We start from the raw sequence: 23,156 nt of genomic DNA, 5'->3' as shown, positions 1-23,156 counted from the left end.
AATTACATATGCATCGTTTAACATAAATTACATATGCATCGTTTAACATAAATTACATATGCATCGTTTAACATAAATTACATATGCATCGTTTAACATAAATTACATATGCATCGTTTAACATAAATTACATATGCATCGTTTAACATAAATTACATATGCATCGTTTAACATGAATTACATATGCATCGTTTAACATAAATTACATATGCATCGTTTAACATAAATTACATATGCATCGTTTAACATGAATTACATATGCATCGTTTAACATGAATTTCATATGCATCGTTTAACATGAATTTCATATGCATCGTTTAACATGAATTTCATATGCATCGTTTAACATTAATTACATATGCATCGTTTAACATTAATTACATATGCATCGTTTAACATGAATTACATATGCATCATTTAATATGAATTACATATGCATCGTTTAACATGAATTACATATGCATCGTTTAACATGAATTACATATGCAGTGTTTAACATGAATTACATATGCATCGTTTAACATGAATTACATATGCATCGTTTAACATGAATTACATATGCAGTGTTTAACATGAATTACATATGCATCGTTTAACATGAATTACATATGCATCGTTTAACATGAATTACATATGCAGTGTTTAACATGAATTACATATGCAGTGTTTAACATGAATTACATATGCAGTGTTTAACATGAATTACATATGCAGTGTTTAACATGAATTACATATGCAGTGTTTAACATGAATTACATATGCAGTGTTTAACATGAATTACATATGCATCGTTTAACATGAATCCGGTCACCGCTGACGCTGGGAACACTGCCTTTACATTTCAATCAGGCTGTAATGCTGAATTCCCAAAATACGGATTAAATTGAGTTTCAGAATATAGGAGTGCTGATCTAGGACCAGTTTTCTCTTTTAGATCATAATGAATAGGATTATGGCCAGGGAAGACCTGATCCTAGACCAGTACCCCTACACTGAGAGGCTTTAAGACCTGATCCTAGACCAGCACTCCTACACTGAGAGGCTTTAAGACCTGATCCTAGACCAGCATTCCTACTCAGAGAGGCTTTAAGACCTGATCCTAGACTAGTACCCCTACACTGAGAGGCTTTAAGACCTGATCCTAGACCAGCACTCCTACACTGAGAGGCTTTAAGACCTGATCCTAGACCAGCACCCCTACTCAGAGAGGCTTTTAGACCTGATCCTAGACCAGCATTCCTACTCAGAGATGCTTTAAGACCTGATCCTAGACCAGTACCCCTACACCGAGTGGCTTTAAGACCTGATCCTAGACCAGCAGTCCTACTCTAAGAGGCTTTAATACCTGATCCTAGACCAGCACTCCTACTCTGAGAGGCTTTAAGACGTTTGGTCTTGGTTGTTGAGTAAGGTAAAGGCGATGTGGTCCTGAACTAGCCTCTCAAGCTTCATGATGACTGAAGGTGACAGTCATTTAGCTCAGTTACCTTCCCTTTATTGGGTACAAGAATAATGGTGGCCATGTTGAAGCATGTGGGGACAGCAGACTGGGACAGGGAGATGTTGAAGGATGAGGGGACAGCAGACTGGGACAGGGAGAGATGTTGAAGGATGAGGGGACAGTAGACTGGGACAGGGCGAGATGTTGAAGGATGAGGGGACAGTAGACTGGGACAGGGAGGGATGTTGAAGGATGAGGGGACAGTAGACTGGGACAGGGAGGGATGTTGAAGGATGAGGGGACAGCAGACTGGGACAGGGAGAGATGTTGAAGGATGAGGGGACAGCAGACTGGGACAGGGAGAGATGTTGAAGGATGAGGGGACAGGGAGGGATGTTGAAGGATGTGGGGACAGGGAGAGATGTTGAAGGATGTGGGGACAGGGAGAGATGTTGAAGGATGTGGGGACAGGGAGAGATGTTGAAGGATGTGGGGACAGGGAGAGATGTTGAAGGATGTGGGGACAGGGAGAGATGTTGAAGGATGTGGGGACAGTAGACTGGGACAGGGAGAGATGTTGAAGGATGTGGGGACAGTAGACTGGGACAGGGAGAGATGTTGAAGGATGTGGGGACAGGGAGAGATGTTGAAGGATGAGGGGACAGGGAGAGATGTTGAAGGATGTGGGGACAACAGACTGGGACAGGGAGAGATGTTGAAGAATGTGGGGACAGGGAGAGATGTTGAAGGATGTGGGGACAGTAGACTGGGACAGGGAGAGATGTTGAAGGATGTGGGGACAGTAGACTGGGACAGGGAGAGATGTTGAAGGATGAGGGGACAGGGAGAGATGTTGAAGGATGAGGGGACAGGGAGAGATGTTGAAGGATGAGGGGACAGTAGACTGGGACAGGGAGAGATGTTGAAGGATGAGGGGACAGTAGACTGGGACAGGGAGAGATGTTGAAGGATGAGGGGACAGGGAGAGATGTTGAAGGATGAGGGGACAGGGAGAGATGTTGAAGGATGAGGGGACAGTAGACTGGGACAGGGAGAGATGTTGAAGGATGTGGGGACAGGGAGAGATGTTGAAGGATGAGGGGACAGGGAGAGATGTTGAAGGATGTGGGGACAACAGACTGGGACAGGGAGAGATGTTGAAGAATGTGGGGACAGGGAGAGATGTTGAAGGATGTGGGGACAGTAGACTGGGACAGGGAGAGATGTTGAAGGATGTGGGGACAGTAGACTGGGACAGGGAGAGATGTTGAAGGATGAGGGGACAGGGAGAGATGTTGAAGGATGAGGGGACAGGGAGAGATGTTGAAGGATGAGGGGACAGTAGACTGGGACAGGGAGAGATGTTGAAGGATGAGGGGACAGTAGACTGGGACAGGGAGAGATGTTGAAGGATGAGGGGACAGCAGACTGGGACAGGGAGAGATGTTGAAGGATGTGGGGACAACAGACTGGGACAGGGAGAGATGTTGAAGGATGTGGGGACAGTAGACTGGGACAGGGAGAGATGTTGAAGGATGTGGGGACAGTAGACTGGGACAGGGAGGGATGTTGAAGGATGTGGGGACAGGGAGAGATGTTGAAGGATGTGGGGACAGTAGACTGGGACAGGGAGGGATGTTGAAGGATGTGGGGACAACAGACTGGGACAGGGAGAGATGTTGAAGGATGTGGGGACAGTAGACTGGGACAGGGAGGGATGTTGAAGGATGTGGGGACAGGGAGAGATGTTGAAGGATGTGGGGACAGTAGACTGGGACAGGGAGGGATGTTGAAGCATGTGGGGACAGGGAGAGATGTTGAAGGATGTGGGGACAGGGAGAGATGTTGAAGGATGAGGGGACAGGGAGAGATGCTGAAGGATGTGGGGACAGTAGACTGGGACAGGGAGAGATGTTGAAGCATGTGGGGACAGGGAGAGATGTTGAAGGATGTGGGGACAGGGAGAGATGTTGAAGGATGTGGGGACAGCAGACTGGGACAGGGAGGGATGTTGAAGGATGTGGGGACAGGGAGAGATGTTGAAGGATGTGGGGACAGGGAGAGATGTTGAAGGATGTGGGGACAGTAGACTGGGACAGGGAGGGATGTTGAAGGATGTGGGGACAGGGAGAGATGTTGAAGGATGAGGGGACAGGGAGAGATGTTGAAGGATGTGGGGACAGTAGACTGGGACAGGGAGGGATGTTGAAGGATGTGGGGACAGGGAGAGATGTTGAAGGATGTGGGGACAGGGAGAGATGTTGAAGGATGTGGGGACAGGGAGAGATGTTGAAGGATGAGGGGACAGGGAGCGATGTTGAAGGATGTGGGGACAGGGAGAGATGTTGAAGGATGTGGGGACAGGGAGAGATGTTGAAGGATGAGGGGACAACAGACTGGGACAGGGAGAGATGTTGAAGGATGTGGGGACAGGGAGAGATGTTGAAGGATGTGGGGACAGGGAGAGATGTTGAAGGATGAGGGGACAGGGAGAGATGTTGAAGGATGTGGGGACAGGGAGAGATGTTGAAGGATGTGGGGACAGTAGACTGGGACAGCGAGAGATGTTGAAGGATGTGGGGACAGTAGACTGGGACAGGGAGGGATGTTGAAGGATGTGGGGACAGGGAGAGATGTTGAAGGATGTGGGGACAGGGAGAGATGTTGCAGGATGAGGGGACAGGGAGAGATGTTGAAGGATGTGGGGACAGTAGACTGGGACAGGGAGAGATGTTGAAGCATGTGGGGACAGGGAGAGATGTTGAAGGATGTGGGGACAACAGACTGGGACAGGGAGAGATGTTGAAGGATGTGGGGACAGGGAGAGATGTTGAAGGATGTGGGGACAGGGAGAGATGTTGAAGGATGTGGGGACAGTAGACTGGGACAGGGAGAGATGTTGAAGGATGTGGGGACAGTAGACTGGGACAGGGAGAGATGTTGAAGGATGAGGGGACAGGGAGAGATGTTGAAGGATGTGGGGACAGTAGACTGGGACAGGGAGAGATGTTGAAGGATGTGGGGACAGTAGACTGGGACAGGGAGGGATGTTGAAGGATGTGGGGACAGGGAGAGATGTTGAAGGATGTGGGGACAAGGAGAGATGTTGAAGGATGTGGGGACAGCAGACTGGGACAGGGAGAGATGTTGAAGGATGTGGGGACAGGGAGAGATGTTGAAGGATGAGGGGACAGTAGACTGGGACAGGGAGAGATGTTGAAGGATGAGGGGACAGGGAGAGATGTTGAAGGATGTGGGGACAACAGACTGGGACAGGGAGAGATGTTGAAGAATGTGGGGACAGGGAGAGATGTTGAAGGATGTGGGGACAGTAGACTGGGACAGGGAGAGATGTTGAAGGATGTGGGGACAGTAGACTGGGACAGGGAGAGATGTTGAAGGATGAGGGGACAGGGAGAGATGTTGAAGGATGAGGGGACAGGGAGAGATGTTGAAGGATGAGGGGACAGTAGACTGGGACAGGGAGAGATGTTGAAGGATGAGGGGACAGTAGACTGGGACAGGGAGAGATGTTGAAGGATGAGGGGACAGGGAGAGATGTTGAAGGATGAGGGGACAGGGAGAGATGTTGAAGGATGAGGGGACAGTAGACTGGGACAGGGAGAGATGTTGAAGGATGAGGGGACAGTAGACTGGGACAGGGAGAGATGTTGAAGGATGAGGGGACAGCAGACTGGGACAGGGAGAGATGTTGAAGGATGTGGGGACAACAGACTGGGACAGGGAGAGATGTTGAAGGATGTGGGGACAGTAGACTGGGACAGGGAGAGATGTTGAAGGATGTGGGGACAGTAGACTGGGACAGGGAGGGATGTTGAAGGATGTGGGGACAGGGAGAGATTTTGAAGGATGTGGGGACAGTAGACTGGGACAGGGAGGGATGTTGAAGGATGTGGGGACAACAGACTGGGACAGGGAGAGATGTTGAAGGATGTGGGGACAGTAGACTGGGACAGGGAGGGATGTTGAAGGATGTGGGACAGGGAGAGATGTTGAAGGATGTGGGGACAGTAGACTGGGACAGGGAGGGATGTTGAAGCATGTTTGACAGGGAGAGATGTTGAAGGATGTGGGGACAGGGAGAGATGTTGAAGATGAGGGGACAGGGAGAGATGCTGAAGGATGTGGGGACAGTGAGACTGGGACAGGGAGAGATGTTGAAGGATGAGGGGACAGGGAGAGATGTTGAAGGATGTGGGGACAGGGAGAGATGTTGAAGGATGTGGGGACAGCAGACTGGGACAGGGAGGGATGTTGAAGGATGTGGGGACAGGGAGAGATGTTGAAGGATGAGGGGACAGGGAGAGATGTTGAAGGATGTGGGGACAGTAGACTGGGACAGGGAGGGATGTTGAAGGATGTGGGGACAGGGAGAGATGTTGAAGGATGTGGGGACAGGGAGAGATGTTGAAGGATGTGGGGACAGGGAGAGATGTTGAAGGATGAGGGGACAGGGAGCGATGTTGAAGGATGTGGGGACAGGGAGAGATGTTGAAGGATGTGGGGACAGGGAGAGATGTTGAAGGATGAGGGGACAACAGACTGGGACAGGGAGAGATGTTGAAGGATGTGGGGACAGGGAGAGATGTTGAAGGATGTGGGGACAGGGAGAGATGTTGAAGGATGAGGGGACAGGGAGAGATGTTGAAGGATGTGGGGACAGGGAGAGATGTTGAAGGATGTGGGGACAGTAGACTGGGACAGGGAGAGATGTTGAAGGATGTGGGGACAGTAGACTGGGACAGGGAGGGATGTTGAAGGATGTGGGGACAGGGAGAGATGTTGAAGGATGTGGGGACAGGGAGAGATGTTGAAGGATGAGGGGACAGGGAGAGATGTTGAAGGATGTGGGGACAGTAGACTGGGACAGGGAGAGATGTTGAAGGATGTGGGGACAGGGAGAGATGTTGAAGGATGTGGGGACAGGGAGAGATGTTGAAGGATGTGGGGACAGGGAGAGATGTTGAAGGATGAGGGGACAGGGAGCGATGTTGAAGGATGTGGGGACAGGGAGAGATGTTGAAGGATGTGGGGACAGGGAGAGATGTTGAAGGATGAGGGGACAACAGACTGGGACAGGGAGAGATGTTGAAGGATGTGGGGACAGGGAGAGATGTTGAAGGATGTGGGGACAGGGAGAGATGTTGAAGGATGAGGGGACAGGGAGAGATGTTGAAGGATGTGGGGACAGGGAGAGATGTTGAAGGATGTGGGGACAGTAGACTGGGACAGGGAGAGATGTTGAAGGATGTGGGGACAGTAGACTGGGACAGGGAGAGATGTTGAAGGATGTGGGGACAGGGAGAGATGTTGAAGGATGTGGGGACAGGGAGAGATGTTGAAGGATGAGGGACAGGAGAGATGTTGAAGGATGTGGGGACAGGGAGAGATGTTGAAGCATGTGGGGACAGGGAGATGTTGAAGATGTGGGGACAGGGAGAGATGTTGAAGGATGAGGGACAGGGAGAGATGTTGAAGGATGTGGGGACAACAGACTGGGACAGGGAGAGATGTTGAAGCATGTGGGGACAGGGAGAGATGTTGAAGGATGTGGGGACAGGGAGAGATGTTGAAGGATGTGGGGACAACAGACTGGGAGAGGGAGAGATGTTGAAGGATGTGGGGACAGTAGACTGGGACAGGGAGAGATGTTGAAGGATGAGGGGACAGGGAGAGATGTTGAAGGATGTGGGGACAGGGAGAGATGTTGAAGGATGTGGGGACAGTAGACTGGGACAGGGAGAGATGTTGAAGGATGTGGGGACAGTAGACTGGGACAGGGAGGGATGTTGAAGGATGTGGGGACAGGGAGAGATGTTGAAGGATGTGGGGACAGGGAGAGATGTTGAAGGATGTGGGGACAGCAGACTGGGACAGGGAGAGATGTTGAAGGATGTGGGGACAGGGAGAGATGTTGAAGGATGAGGGGACAGTAGACTGGGACAGGGAGAGATGTTGAAGGATGAGGGGACAGCAGACTGGGACAGGGAGAGATGTTGAAGGATGTGGGGACAACAGACTGGGACAGGGAGAGATGTTGAAGGATGAGGGGACAGGGAGCGATGTTGAAGGATGTGGGGACAACAGACTGGGACAGGGAGAGATGTTGAAGGATGAGGGGACAGGGAGCGATGTTGAAGGATGAGGGGACAGGGAGCGATGTTGAAGGATGAGGGGACAGGGAGTGATGTTGAAGGATGAGGGGACAGCAGACTGGGACAGGGAGAGATGTTGAAGCATGAGGGGACAGGGAGCGATGTTGAAGGATGTGGGGACAACAGACTGGGACAGGGAGAGATGTTGAAGGATGAGGGGACAGCAGACTGGGACAGGGAGAGATGTTGAAGCATGTGGGGACAGGGAGAGATGTTGAAGCATGTGGGGACAGCAGACTGGGACAGGGAGAGATGTTGAAGCATGTGGGGACAGCAGACTGGGACAGGGAGAGATGTTGAAGCATGTGGGGACAGGGAGAGATGTTGAAGCATGTGGGGACAGTAGACTGGGACAGGGAGAGATGTTGAAGCATGTGGGGACAGGGAGAGATGTAATCTGTCAGCCAGCTGCTCTGTACCTGTTCTGAGGACGAGACTGGGCCGGCAGCGAGGGTTAACACGCTTAAATGACTTACCTCTTATCCAGAGCGACTTACATGAGCAACTAGGGTTAAGTGCCTTGCTCAAGGGCACATCAACAGATGTTTCATGTGTTCTGCTCGCGGATTCAAACCAACGTCCTTTCAGTTATTAACCACTAGACCCCCTTCAACCTTGATTAGAGGAATTGTGTGTGTCGTGACAAAAATGTGCATCTTTTTGGTCCCCAGGACCAGGAAAGACACTGTGGTACAGTATTACCTGGTCAGATACATTGGTCCCCAGGACCAGGAAAGACACTGTGGTACAGTATTACCTGGTCAGATACATTGTACCAGTCGTAGTCGAAGGAGTTGATGCTCTTAACGTTGGTGAGGGCCAGAACCAGCAGGTTGTAACAGGCTCTGGATGTGTACAGCAGGGTGACTGTGGCTCCTATAGCTGTCACCTGGCACAATGAGGTTCCCTGGGAAATAAAACACACTGTCTCAGATAGTTGTAGCTTTGTGTGAATCATAGAACCTGGTCCCAGATCTGTTTGTGCTGTCCTGACATCTCCTATGTCTTTATAGAGCATGTCAGGTCGTCTGGTCCCAGATCTGTTTGTGCTGTCCTGACATCTCCTATGTCTTTATAGAGCATGTCAGGTCGTCTGGTCCCAGATCTGTTTGTGCTGTCCTGATATCTCATATGTCTTTATAGAGCATGTCAGGTCGTCTGGTCCCAGATCTGTTTGTCCTGACATCTCCTATGTCTTTATAAAGCATGTCAGGTCGTCTGGTCCCAGATCTGTTTGTCCTGACATCTCCTATGTCTTTATAGAGCATGTCAGGTCGTCTGGTCCCAGATCTGTTTGTCCTGACATCTCCTATGTCTTTATAGAGCATGTCAGGTCGTCTGGTCCCAGATCTGTTTGTCCTGACATCTCCTATGTCTTTATAGAGCATGTCAGGTCGTCTGGTCCCAGATCTGTTTGTCCTGACATCTCCTATGTCTTTATAGAGCATGTCAGGTCGTCTGGTCCCAGATCTGTTTGTGCTGTCCTGACATCTCCTATGTCTTTATAGAGCATGTCAGGTCGTCTGGTCCCAGATCTGTTTGTCCTGACATCTCCTATGTCTTTATAGAGCATGTCAGGTCGTCTGGTCCCAGATCTGTTTGTGCTGTCCTGACATCTCCTATGTCTTTATAGAGCATGTCAGGTCGTCTGGTCCCAGATCTGTTTGTCCTGACATCTCCTATGTCTTTATAGAGCATGTCAGGTCGTCTGGTCCCAGATCTGTTTGTGCTGTGCTGACATCTCCTATGTCTTTATAGAGCATGTCAGGTCGTCTGGTCCCAGATCTGTTTGTCCTGACATCTCCTATGTCTTTATAGAGCATGTCAGGTCGTCTGGTCCCAGATCTGTTTGTGCTGTCCTGCCATCTCCTATGTCTTTATAGAGCATGTGGTCGTCTGGTCCCAGATCTGTTTTTCCTGACATCTCCTATATCTTTATGGAGCATGTCAGGTCATCTGGTCCCAGATCTGTTTGTGCTGTCCTGCCATCTCCTATGTCTTTATAGAGCATGTCAGGTCGTCTGGTCCCAGATCTGTTTGTCCTGACATCTCCTATGTCTTTATAGAGCATGTCAGGTCGTCTGGTCCCAGATCTGTTTGTCCTGTCCTGACATCTCCTGTATCTTTATAGAGCATGTCAGGTCGTCTGGTCCCAGATCTGTTTGTTCTGACATCCCCTATGTCTTTATAGAGCATGTCAGGTCGTCTGGTCCCAGATCTGTTTGTCCTGACATCTCCTATGTCTTTATAGAGCATGTCAGGTCGTCTGGTCCCAGATCTGTTTGTCCTGACATCTCCTATGTCTTTATAGAGCATGTCAGGTCACCTGGTCCCAGATCTGTTTGTCCTGACATCTCCTATGTCTTTATAGAGCATGTCAGGTCGTCTGGTCCCAGATCTGTTTGTCCTGACATCTCCTATGTCTTTATAGAGCATGTCAGGTCGTCTGGTCCCAGATCTGTTTGTGCTGTCCTGACATCTCCTATGTCTTTATAGAGCATGTCAGGTCGTCTGGTCCCAGATCTGTTTGTGCTGACATCTCCTATGGTCCTCAACGAGTAGGCCAGACAGTACCAACGACCAGGTTAGAGAAGCTGATAAACTACCCAACTGTGCCATCTGATTCTCGATGGTCACACAGCCGTGTCTACAGCAGCACACTCAGCAGGGCGCAGGACAGGCTCTCGTCATGTGTAAGCAAGTGCACTCACTCAATTCAATTCAAGGGGCTTTATTGGCATGGGAAACATGTGTTAACATTGCCAAAGCAAGTGAGGTAGATGATATACAAAAGTGAAATAAACAATAAAAATTAACAGTAAACATTACACGTACTGAGGTTTCAAAATAATAAAGACATTAGAAATGTCATAACGATGTACAAATGCTTAAAGTACAAAGATACTCAAATACACGCTAAACAAGTATTATGATTACCAGATACTCAAATCCACATGTATTTAAACCAAGGATTGGTGTGTGTGAACATCTCTTACCTTGGACTCCAGGTAGATATTAGCCAGGGACATCTTGGCGATCTTGTAGAGGCAGAGGGAGAGGGAGATGGCACACAGGACAAACAGTGTATCGTTGATGGCTACTCTGATCAGTACAATGGTCTGGGTCTCTGTGGTGCTCATCCTCACTAGCAGGGCACAGGTCAGGTTTACTACCAGGAAGACCATACTGATGGACAGGAAGAGGAGGTACAGGGGTAACCTGGGGGACAGGAAGTAACATTGTTAGAGGTCAGAGGTCAAAGGTGAAGGAAGGGTGTAGAGGTCACAATCAATCAATCAAATTGATTGATTGGTAATGTTGTCACCAAGCGCTTTACAGTAACCCAGCCTAAACTCCAAAGAGGAAGCAGAGCAGAGGACAAGGTTCAGAAGACAGAGGGACTATAGAGTATAGAACAGTAAGGTTCAGAGGACAGAGGGTCTATAGAGTATAGAACAGTAAGGTTCAGAAGACAGAGGGACTATAGAGTATAGAACAGTAAGGTTCAGAAGACAGAGGGACTATAGAGTATAGAACAGTAAGGTTCAGACGACAGAGGGACTATAGAGTATAGAACAGTAAGGTTCAGAGGACAGAGGGACTATAGAGTATAGAACAGTAAGGTTCAGAGGACAGAGGGACTATAGAGTATAGAACAGTAAGGTTCAGAGGACAGAGGACAGAGGGTCTATAGAGTATAGAACAGTAAGGTTCAGAGGACAGAGGGACTATAGAGTATAGAACAGTAAGGTTCAGAAGACAGAGGGACTATAGAGTATAGAACTGTAAGGTTCAGAGGACAGAGGACAGAGGGACTATAGAGTATAGAACAGTAAGGTTCAGAGGACAGAGGGACTATAGAGTATAGAACAGTAAGGTTCAGAAGACAGAGGGACTATAGAGTATAGAACAGTAAGGTTCAGAGGACAGAGGACAGAGGGACTATAGAGTATAGAACAGTAAGGTTCAGAAGACAGAGGGACTATAGAGTATAGAACAGTAAGGTTCAGAGGACAGAGGACAGAGGGACTATAGAGTATAGAACAGTAAGGTACAGAGGACAGAGGACAGAGGGACTATAGAGTATAGAACAGTAAGGTTCAGAAGACAGAGGGACTATAGAGTATAGAACAGTAAGGTTCAGAGGACAGAGGACAGAGGGACTATAGAGTATAGAACAGTAAGGTACAGAGGACAGAGGACAGAGGGACTATAGAGTATAGAACAGTAAGGTACAGAGGACAGAGGGACTATAGAGTATAGAACAGTAAGGTTCAGAAGACAGAGGGACTATAGAGTATAGAACAGTAAGGTTCAGAGGACAGAGGGACTATAGAGTATAGAACAGTAAGGTTCAGAGGACAGAGGGACTATAGAGAATAGAACAGTAAGGTACAGAGGACAGAGGGACTATAGAGTATAGAACAGTAAGGTTCAGAGGACAGAGGGACTATAGAGTATAGAACAGTAAGGTTCAGAGGACAGAGGGACTATAGAGTATAGAACAGTAAGGTTCAGAGGACAGAGGGACTATAGAGTATAGAACAGTAAGGTACAGAGGACAGAGGGACTATAGAGTATAGAACAGTAAGGTTCAGAAGACAGAGGGACTATAGAGTATAGAACAGTAAGGTTCAGAGGACAGAGGGACTATAGAGTATAGAACAGTAAGGTTCAGAAGACAGAGGGACTATAGAGTATAGAACAGTAAGGTACAGAGGACAGAGGGACTATAGAGTATAGAACAGTAAGGTTCAGAAGACAGAGGGACTATAGAGTATAGAACAGTAAGTTTCAGAGGACAGAGGGACTATAGAGTATAGAACAGTAAGGTTCAGAGGACAGAGGGACTATAGAGTATAGAACAGTAAGGTTCAGAGGACAGAGGACAGAGGGACTATAGAGTATAGAACAGTAAGGTTCAGAGGACAGAGGACAGAGGGACTATAGAGTATAGAACAGTACACTACATGACCAAATGTATGTGGACACCTGCCTGTCGAACGTCTCATTACAAAATCAGGGGCATTAATATGGAGTTGGCTGCCACCCATGGCTGCAATAACAGCCTCCACTCTTCTGGGAAGGCTTTCCACTAGATGTTGGAACATTGCTGCTATAATAGCCTCCACTCTTCTGGGAAGGCTTTCCACTAGATGTTGGAACATTGCTGCTATAACAGCCTCCACTCTTCTGGGAAGGCTTTCCACTAGATGTTGGAACATTGCTGCTATAACAGCCTCCACTCTTCTGGGAAGGCTTTCCACTAGATGTTGGAACATTGCTGCTATAACAGCCTACACTCTTCTGGAGAGACTTTCCACTAGATGTTGGAACATTGCTGCTATAACAGCCTCCACTCTTCTGGGAAGGCTTTCCACTAGATGTAGGAACATTGCTGCTATAACATCCTCCACTCTTCTGGGAAGGCTTTCCACTAGATGTAGGAACATTGCGGCTATAACAGCCTCCACTCTTCTGGGAAGGCTTTCCACTAGATGTTGGAACATTGCTGCTATAACAGCCTCCACTCTTCTGGGAAGGCTTTCCACTAGATGTTGGAACATTGCTGCTATAACAGCCTCCACTCTTCTGGGAAGGCTTTCCACTAGATGTTGGAACATTGCTGCTATAACAGCCTCCACTCTTCTGGGAAGGCTTTCCACTAGATGTTGGAACATTGCTGCTATAACAGCCTCCACTCTTCTGGGAAGGCTTTCCACTAGATGTTGGAACATTGCTGCTATAACAGCCTCCACTCTTCTGGGAAGGCTTTCCACTAGATGTTGGAACATTGCTGCTATAACAGCCTCCACTCTTCTGGGAAGGCTTTCCACTAGATGTTGGAACATTGCTGCTATAACAGCCTACACTCTTCTGGAGAGACTTTCCACTAGATGTTGGAACATTGCTGCTATAACAGCCTCCACTCTTCTGGGAAGGCTTTCCACTAGATGTAGGAACATTGCTGCTATAACATCCTCCACTCTTCTGGGAAGGCTTTCCACTAGATGTTGGAACATTGCTGCTATAACAGCCTCCACTCTTCTGGGAAGGCTTTCCACTAGATGTAGGAACATTGCTGCTATAACAGCCTCCACTCTTCTGGGAAGGCTTTCCACTAGATGTTGGAACATTGCTGCTATAACATCCTACACTCTTCTGGGAAGGCTTTCCCCTAGATGTTGGAACATTGTTGCTATAACAGCCTCCACTCTTCTGGGAAGGCTTTCCACTAGATGTAGGAACATTGCGGCTATAACAGCCTCCACTCTTCTGGGAAGGCTTTCCACTAGATGTTGGAACATTGCTGCTATAACAGCCTCCACTCTTCTGGGAAGGCTTTCCACTAGATGTTGGAACATTGCTGCTATAACAGCCTCCACTCTTCTGGGAAGGCTTTCCACTAGATGTTGGAACATTGCTGCTATAACAGCCTCCACTCTTCTGGGAAGGCTTTCCACTAGATGTTGGAACATTGCTGCTATAACAGCCTCCACTCTTCTGGGAAGGCTTTCCACTAGATGTTGGAACATTGCTGCTATAACAGCCTCCACTCTTCTGGGAAGGCTTTCCACTAGATGTTGGAACATTGCTGCTATAACAGCCTCCACTCTTCTGGGAAGGCTTTCCACTAGATGTTGGAACATTGCTGCTATAACAGCCTCCACTCTTCTGGGAAGGCTTTCCACTAGATGTTGGAACATTGCTGCTATAACATCCTCCACTCTTCTGGGAAGGCTTTCCACTAGATGTTGGAACATTGCTGCGGGGACCTACTTTGTTACAGCCACAAGATCATTGCACAAGAATATTAGGGCACTGATGATGAGTGATTAGGCCTGGCTCGCAGTCAGCGTTCCAATTCTTACCAAAGGTGTTCGATAGGGTTGAGGTCAGGGCTCTGTGCAGGCCAGTCAAGTTCTTCCACACCGATCTCAACTAACCATTTCCTTATAGACCTCGCTTTGTGCACGGGGGGCATTGTCATGCTGAAACAGGAAAGGGCCTTCCCCAAACTGTTGCAACCGAATCGTCTAGAATGTCATTGTATGTTGTAGCGTTAAGATTTCCCTTCACTGGAACTAAGGGGCCTGAACCATGAAAAACAGTCCCAGACCATTATTCCTCCTCCACCAAACTTTACAGTTGGTACTATGCATTGGGGCAGGTAGCGTTCTCCTGGCATCTGCTAAACCCAGATTTGCCTGTCTGACTGCCAGAGGGTGAAGCGTGATTCATAACTCCAGAGAATGTGTTTCCACTGCTCCAGAGTCCAATGGCGGTGAGCTTTACACCACTCCAGCCAATGCTTGGTATTGCACACGGTGATCTTAGGCTTGTGTGCGGATGCTCAGGCTATGGAAAACCATTTCATGAAGCTTCCAGAGGCAGTTTGGAACTCAGTAGTGAGTGTTGCAACCGAGGACAGACGATTTTTACGGGCTACGTACTTCAGCACTCGGCGGTCCCGTTCTGTGAGTTTATGTGGCCTACCACTTCGCGGCTGAGCCGTTGTTGCTCCTAGATGTTTCCACTTCACAATAATAGCACTTACAGCTCTAGCAGGGTAGAAATTTGACGAACTGACTTGTTGGAAAGGTGGCATCCTATGATGGTGCCATGTTGAACGTCACTGAGCTCTTCAGTAAGGCCATTATACTGCCAACGTTTGTCTATGGAGATTGCATGGCTGTGTGCTCGATATTATACACCTGTGAGCAACTGGTGTGGCTGAAATAGCCGAATCCAGTAATTTAGAGGGGGTGTCCACATACTTTAGTATGCATAGTGTCGGTAGGATGGAACATTATTGTATGTTGAATGGTGCTTAGTGTTTATTAAATCGTACCTGTATTTCAGAAGCTCTGGTGCATGTTTCGATTTTGCCTTGAACACAACCTGTAGAAAGACAAATGTCCTTTAAACCTCACAGATATTCTACTGTATCGCATGTTCTGTGTTTCTCTGTTGAAAGGGATGAGAAAAAACAAGGCTTTCTCACTTCTGCTTTCTCTCTGTCCTAAAGACACCAAACATTCCTTTGAAACCGCTGAGTTCAAAGAAGTAGAACGGCCTTAAGCTACATTTGCTCAATTACAGTTGCTAGGCTTCACAGCAATACCAGTTGGAGTGTCTCTTGACCCTGCTAGAGCCACTAACATCTGCTAGAGCCACTAACATCTGCTAGAGCCACTAACATCTGCTAGAGCCACTGACATCTGCTAGAGCCACTAACATCTGCTAGAGCCACTAACATCTGCTAGAGCCACTAACATCTGCTAGAGCCACTAACATCTGCTAGAGCCACTAACATCTGCTAGAGCCACTAACATCTGCTAGAGCCACTAACATCTGCTAGAGCCACTAACATCTGTTAGAGCCACTAACATCTGCTAGAGCCACTAACATCTGCTAGAGCCACTAACATCTGTTAGAGCCACTAACATCTGCTAGAGCCACTAACATCTGTTAGAGCCACTAACATCTGCTAGAGCCACTAACATCTGTTCGAGCCACTAACATCTGCTAGAGCCACTAACATCTGCTAGAGCCACTAACATCTGCTAGAGCCACTAACATCTGCTAGAGCCACTAACATCTGCTAGAGCCACTAACATCTGCTAGAGCCACTAACATCTGCTAGAGCCACTAACATCTGTTAGAGCCACTAACATCTGCTAGAGCCACTAACATCTGCTAGAGCCACTAACATCTGTTAGAGCCACTAACATCTGCTAGAGCCACTAACATCTGTTCGAGCCACTAACATCTGCTAGAGCCACTAACATCTGCTAGAGCCACTAACATCTGTTAGAGCCACTAACATCTGCTAGAGCCACTAACATCTGCTAGAGCCACTAACATCTGCTAGAGCCACTAACATCTGTTAGAGCCACTAACATCTGCTAGAGCCACTAACATCTGCTAGAGCCACTAACATCTGCTAGAGCCACTAACATCTGCTAGAGCCACTAACTGATACAAGTAATGCTTCTGTTGTAGGAGTGAGACATGTTCCTAGTCTTCAAACTAACTCTCTTTCTCTCCCACCAAACATCTCATCCCAACTCTCTTTCTCTCCCACCAAACATCTCATCTCAACTCTCTTTCTCTCCCACCAAACATCTCATCCCAACTCTCTTTCTCTCCCACCAAACATCTCATCCCAACTCTCTTTCTCTCCCACCAAACATCTCATCCCAACTCTTTCTCTACCACCAAACATCTCATCCCAACTCTCTTTCTCTCCCACCAAACATCTCATCCCAACTCTCTTTCTCTCCCACCAAACATCTCATCCCAACTCTCTGTCTCTCCCACCAAACATCTCATCCCAACTCTCTTTCTCTCCCACCAAACATCTCATCCCAACTCTCTGTCTCTCCCACCAAACATCTCATCCCAACTCTCTGTCTCTCCCACCAAACATCTCATCCCAACTCTCTTTCTCTCCCACCAAACATCTCATCCCAACTCTCTTTCTCTCCCACCAAACATCTCATCCCAACTCTCTGTCTCTCCCACCAAACATCTCATCCCAACTCTCTGTCTCTCCCACCAAACATCTCATCCCAACTCTCTTTCTCTCCCACCAAACATCTCATCCCAACTCTCTGTCTCTCCCACCAAACATCTCATCCCAACTCTCTTTCTCTCCCACCAAACATCTCATCCCAACTCTCTGTCTCTCCCACCAAACATCTCATGCCAACTCTTTCTCTCCCACCAAACGTCTCCAGTCTGAGCAGGTCCTTTAGCCACAATAGGACTCCAGTCTGAGCAGCACAATGATGAATCGTAAAGTGTTCTGTAGTCTCATTCGGTTTATGGAGCGTTTCACGAGCCAAAGCTTTGAACAAATCCTAAACTAGACAAAACTATGTTGCAGCTTTTTGCTCCGGCGTCTGTGTCTGACTGCTGTGCCAAATGGTGGCATTCACCCCCTGACCTCTGACCCCTGACCTCTCAGAGAGACATGAGCTGTGTTCGAATACGCATAGTAACGCACTAAGCGTACTATTTGTGATGTAAAATGAGTATGTACTATGTCGTATGCTTATTAGTCATAATATATATATAATATATAATTAGTATGCTAAAGGTTCCCGGATGTTGTACTACATCTGCCAAAATACGAAGTGTACAAGCATTGGACACATTTCCTTGCTTTTATGGCCATAATGCAATTCTTCAGAAAATGGGTGTGGCTTCACAACATTTTCAGATTTGAAGAAAATGGCGGAAAATATGCAACGAATGTTGAGTAATGTAATACTGTAATGAATTTTCAAATAAGTTACACATTATTGGGGCGGCAGGGTAGCCTAGTGGTTAGAGCATTGGACTAGTAACCGGAAGGTTGCGAGTTCAAACCCCCGAGCTGTCATTCTGCCCCTGAACAGGCCCACTGTTCCCAGGCCGTCATTGAAAATAAGAATTTGTTCTTAACTGACTTGCCTGGTTAAATAAAGGTAAACAACAACATTATGTTGTTGGCTGACAGTTTGTTAGCTACGCTGTCCTTATGAACCGCAAAGCATGTCATTACAGCAGTAATCAGTATGTATATTACCGGTATGTTAGCTAGCTACCTAACGCTAGTTGTCTACTAATACATCGAACTTGCCAGTATATTAACTATATGTTATCTAACTAACTACCCAACGTTTATTGACATGATTATTTACGTCATTCTTAGCTAAGTGGTATAGTTGTTGTGCGTTCTCAATGGACATTCGGGTGCGTTTGTAAATTATCTTCTCTGATTTCAGAGCACTCTCGTCTGAGTGTGCCAGAGCGCAGAATAACTGATTAATTCATGAACGCTCAACACACGTTTAATATGGCCGATGTCAGTGAAGGTCTGCAAAAAATATTAATTCAATTGTTGCCAGCATTACAGTTACAGTCACCAACGCTCTGGATAACATGAAAACAGCCTAGCCAGCTCTGCTAGGGCGAGTAAAATGGTCAGAGTGAAGTGTTCTCTCATTTGTGTCTGGAAGTAGTTAGCAGGTTAGCCAGTTAGCTTGGGTGCTTGACTGCCATTGTGAGGTCAGAATGCTCAGATCAACCCTACTCCTTGGCCAGAGCGTCCGGTGTGCGTTCTGAACGCTCTGAATTTACCTAAGGGCAATCTGACAACGCTTTGAATTTTTACAAACGCCCAGAGCGCATTCTGGCAATCCAGAGTGACTTTACGAACATAGGCAAAGTCGTAAAATGTCTAGCTAGTCATTTGTTATGCTAACAAGCTAGCAAGAGGTTGCATAGCAACAGCATCAGCTTCAGGTAGACAGGTGAAGCTAGTACGCTCAGCTGAAAGAATACCGTTCATTTACAGTATACTAAAATTAACTAATAGTCAGGGGACGATTTTAGCATGTAAATCTTGGTGAGGCAAACACTTTCTTTTTATGCCAGCAAAGCCACTACACAACACAACACTAAACAAAACATTCATTGCACTATAACGGTGACACACGGTGCCCACAAACTGTTAGGGCCTACATTACGCTGTCCCAACAGCAGTCCGAACACCTTACCATTGCTACACTATCAGCGGAGCCTTGTCTGGCAGCGAAACAGTTCATTCAGCCTCAACATTTAGGAGCTGCCTCAGTCAGGAAAGCACTGATCTAGGCTGAAACACCTGCATTTAGGAGCTGCCTCGGTCAGGAAAGCACTGATCTAGGCTGAAACACCTGCATTTAGGAACTGCCTCAGTCAGGAAAGCACTGATCTAGGCTGAAACACCTGCATTTAGGAGCTGCCTCAGTCAGGAAAGCACTGATCTAGGCTGAAACACCTGCATTTAGGAGCTGCCTCGGTCAGGAAAGCACTGATCTAGGCTGAAACACCTGCATTTAGGAGCTGCCTCAGGCAAGAAAGCACTGAGCTAGGCTGAAACACCTGCATTTAGGAGCTGCCTCAGGCAAGAAAGCACTGAGCTAGGCTGAAACACCTGCATTTTGGAGCTGCCTCGGTCAGGAAAGCACTGATCTAGGCTGAAACACCTGCATTTAGGAGCTGCCTCAGTCAGGAAAGCACTGATCTAGGCTGAAACACCTGCATTTTGGAGCTGCCTCGGTCAGGAAAGCACTGATCTAGGCTGAAACACCTGCATTTAGGAGCTGCCTCGGTCAGGAAAGCACTGATCTAGGCTGAAACACCTGCATTTTGGAGCTGCCTCAGTCAGGAAAGCACTTATCTAGGCTGAAACACCTGCATTTAGGAGCTGCCTCGGTCAGGAAAGCACTGATCTAGGCTGAAACACCTGCATTTTGGAGCTGCCTCAGTCAGGAAAGCACGGATCTAGGCTGAAACACCTGCATTTTGGAGCTGCCTCAGTCAGGAAAGCACTGATCTAGGCTGAAACACCTGCATTTAGGAGCTGCCTCAGTCAGGAAAGCACTGATCTAGGCTGAAACACCTGCATTTTGGAGCTGCCTCAGTCAGGAAAGCACTGATCTAGGCTGAAACACCTGCATTTTGGAGCTGCCTCAGTCAGGAAAGCACTGATCTAGGCTGAAACACCTGCATTTAGGAGCTGCCTCAGTCAGGAAAGCACTGATCTAGGCTGAAACACCTGCATTTAGGAGCTGCCTCAGTCGGGAAAGCACTGATCTAGGCTGAAACACCTGCATTTTGGAGCTGCCTCGGTCAGGAAAGCACTGATCTAGGCTGAAACACCTGCATTTTGGAGCTGCCTCGGTCAGGAAAGCACTGATCTAGGCTGAAACACCTGCATTTTGTAGCTGCCTCGGTCAGGAAAGCACTGATCTAGGCTGAAACACCTGCATTTAGGAGCTGCCTCAGTCAGGAAAGCACTGATCTAGGCTGAAACACCTGCATTTAGGAGCTGCCTCAGTCGGGAAAGCACTGATCTAGGCTGAAACACCTGCATTTTGGAGCTGCCTCGGTCAGGAAAGCACTGATCTAGGCTGAAACACCTGCATTTTGGAGCTGCCTCAGTCAGGAAAGCACTGATCTAGGCTGAAACACCTGCATTTTGGAGCTGCCTCAGTCAGGAAAGCACTGATCTAGGCTGAAACACCTGCATTTAGGAGCTGCCTCAGTCAGGAAAGCACTGATCTAGGCTGAAACACCTGCATTTTGGAGCTGCCTCAGTCAGGAAAGCACTGATCTAGGCTGAAACACCTGCATTTTGTAGCTGCCTCGGTCAGGAAAGCACTGATCTAGGCTGAAACACCTGCATTTAGGAGCTGCCTCAGTCAGGAAAGCACTGATCTAGGCTGAAACACCTGCATTTAGGAGCTGCCTCAGGCAAGAAAGCACTGATCTAGGCTGAAACACCTGCATTTAGGAGCTGCCTCAGTCAGGAAAGCAAAGAAGAGACCAAGTCTGCAGGTGGCTTTATGGACTCAATTATGTTAATGATTTTTTTAAAACATTATTTGCAAACTGATATGTGACACGTATTAATGCCAAAATAACATGCAAAACTGTGGGTCGCCACTGCTAAAAGTATATATTATATCTTACACAGTATGTTGGTATGGGTTTTGGAACACAGCTATGGTCTCATCTCTGGCCTCAACAACCTACAACTTGACTGGTCTCATACATGTGGATCTGCTCCACTTGTAACAGTGTTGCTTCCCGTATGCTGGGCCGAAAACAGAGGCCGTCAGCACACAACAACACTCACCACCCATTCTTGAGTCACAGTTGACGTCACTGCACGATATCGATAGATTTGCTACCAGTGCGCCATAGTTAACGAGCTAGCTATTTCACATGGACGACATTCACATGTGCTAAAACAGAGGCAGGGTCCACACAGAGACAGGGTGTACTGACTCACCTGTGCTAAACTCACCTGTGCGAAATAGAGGTTCATGAGGCTGAGGGTAAAGAACTGCAGGCATACAGGGTAACAGTAGAGCAGCCAGAAGGGGAATGGTCCCAGTGTGTTGGCTGTCACAAAGTTTCTGAAGTAGAAGGAGAAGAGGACGGCCCTCAACGCAGCCCACAGCAGACACAGGAAGAGAAACACTGTCTGGTAGCTGAACCTCTTGTGTTTGTAGCGCAGCACCATCCACAGCTGTAGATAGATGAAGATGAACAGCAGGGAGTAGAAGACAGTGTAGACCACAGTGAGACCTAGCTTCACATAAGGGGGTACAGCCGGGGTCAAGGTGGGGGGAGGGAGGGACTCGTTGGTACCCAGGGGAGACAGGAGGGATAGATCCCTCACCTGGGCCTCCATGACCACCTGGTCTGGCTGGTTCTCACTTGGTTTTCCCTGGATCTCCTGGGTACAGTGGGGGCTTCTTCTTCTCTCCCTGGATGTTATTACCAGGGTTTTCCCTGGATCTCCTGGGTACAGTGGGGGCTTCTTCTTCTCTCCCTGGATGTTTTTACCAGGGTTTTCCCTGGATCTCCTGGGTACAGTGGGGGCTTCTTCTTCTCTCCCTGGATGTTTTTACCAGGGTTTTCCCTGGATCTCCTGGGTACAGTGGGGCTTCTTCTTCTCTCCCTGGATGTTTTTACCAGGGTTTTCCCTGGATCTCCTGGGTACAGTGGGGCTTCTTCTTCTCTCCCTGGATGTTTTTACCAGGGTTTTCCCTGGATCTCCTGGGTACAGTGGGGCTTCTTCTTCTCCCTGGATGTTTTTACCAGGGTTTTCCCTGGATCTCCTGGGTACAGTGGGGGCCTCTTCTTCTCTCCCTGGATGTTTTTACCAGGGTTTTCCCTGGATCTCCTGGGTACAGTGGGGGCCTCTTCTTCTCTCCCTGGATGTTTTTACCAGGGTTTTCCCTGGATCTCCTGGGTACAGTGGGGGCTTCTTCTTCTCTCCCTGGATGTTTTTACCAGGGTTTTCCCTGGATCTCCTGGGTACAGTGGGGGCTTCTTCTTCTCTCCCTGGATGTTTTTACCAGGGTTTTCCCTGGATCTCCTGGGTACAGTGGGGGCTTCTTCTTCTCTCCCTGGATGTTTTTACCAGGGTTTTCCCTGGATCTCCTGGGTACAGTGGTGGCCTCTTCTTCTCTCCCTGGATGTTTTTACCAGGGTTTTCCCTGGATCTCCTGGGTACAGTGGGGGCTTCTTCTTCTCTCCCTGGATGTTTTTACCACGGTTTTCCCTGGATCTCCTGGGTACAGTGGGGGCTTCTCCTTTCCTCCTCTTCTTTCTTCCTTCTCTTCCTCTCCTTCGGTGCACTGTAGTGACGGTTCCTCCTCTCACGAGCCGTCCTCTGTCTCTCTCTTTCAGCCTGGGCTACAGCAGGACAACACAGACACAGCTCTCTCTCTCTTTCGCCTCACAGAGCAGGAGGCAGAGAGAGTGAATGCGCAGAGAGAAATGGCGTGAGTGAATGGGGGTGTCAGGCTCTAAGAGGAAAGAAAATAATGGAGGGCGAATGGAGGAGAAGAGGAGAGGTGGAGGAGGGGGGTATAAAGAATAACAAGCTAGACTTCCTGCAGCAGGGAGAGGAGAGCCGAGCCAGTGGCTGAACGCTGAGGCACATGATCTGTGTGGAGAATGAGGTGTTTATCAGGCGACAGGCTGGA

The 23,156-nt window shown here is 48.1% G+C and overlaps 1 protein-coding gene and 1 long non-coding RNA gene across 28 annotated transcripts in view; one reads left to right on the top strand and one right to left on the bottom strand.

Moving 5' to 3' along the window:
• gpr137ba (G protein-coupled receptor 137Ba) overlaps positions 1-22,166 on the bottom strand; it is a 27,367-nt gene extending 5,201 nt beyond the window's left edge. The window contains 4 exon segments of the mRNA XM_052496866.1: positions 8,375-8,524; positions 10,614-10,836; positions 15,470-15,519; positions 21,464-22,166. Coding sequence (XP_052352826.1) covers positions 8,375-8,524; positions 10,614-10,836; positions 15,470-15,519; positions 21,464-21,853 — 813 coding nt within the window. The 5' untranslated portion in view covers positions 21,854-22,166.
• Positions 11,004-12,569, top strand: LOC127915943 (uncharacterized). 27 transcript variants are annotated; one of them, XR_008093062.1, is made up of 4 exons: positions 11,004-11,040; positions 11,408-11,454; positions 12,290-12,329; positions 12,537-12,569. It is a non-coding gene; the product is annotated as an uncharacterized LOC127915943 (long non-coding RNA). The 27 variants fall into 27 exon arrangements; XR_008093063.1 differs by lacking the exon at positions 12,290-12,329 and adding an exon at positions 12,210-12,249; XR_008093064.1 differs by lacking the exon at positions 12,290-12,329 and adding an exon at positions 11,890-11,929.
• Positions 22,167-23,156: the final 990 nt, after the last annotated feature.

Source organism: Oncorhynchus keta, chromosome 3 (genome assembly GCF_023373465.1).
Source record: "Oncorhynchus keta strain PuntledgeMale-10-30-2019 chromosome 3, Oket_V2, whole genome shotgun sequence".
Lineage (NCBI taxonomy): Eukaryota > Metazoa > Chordata > Actinopteri > Salmoniformes > Salmonidae > Oncorhynchus > Oncorhynchus keta.
The sequence above is the reverse complement of the archived record's forward strand: the minus strand, read 5'-3'. Positions and strand labels throughout refer to the sequence as shown.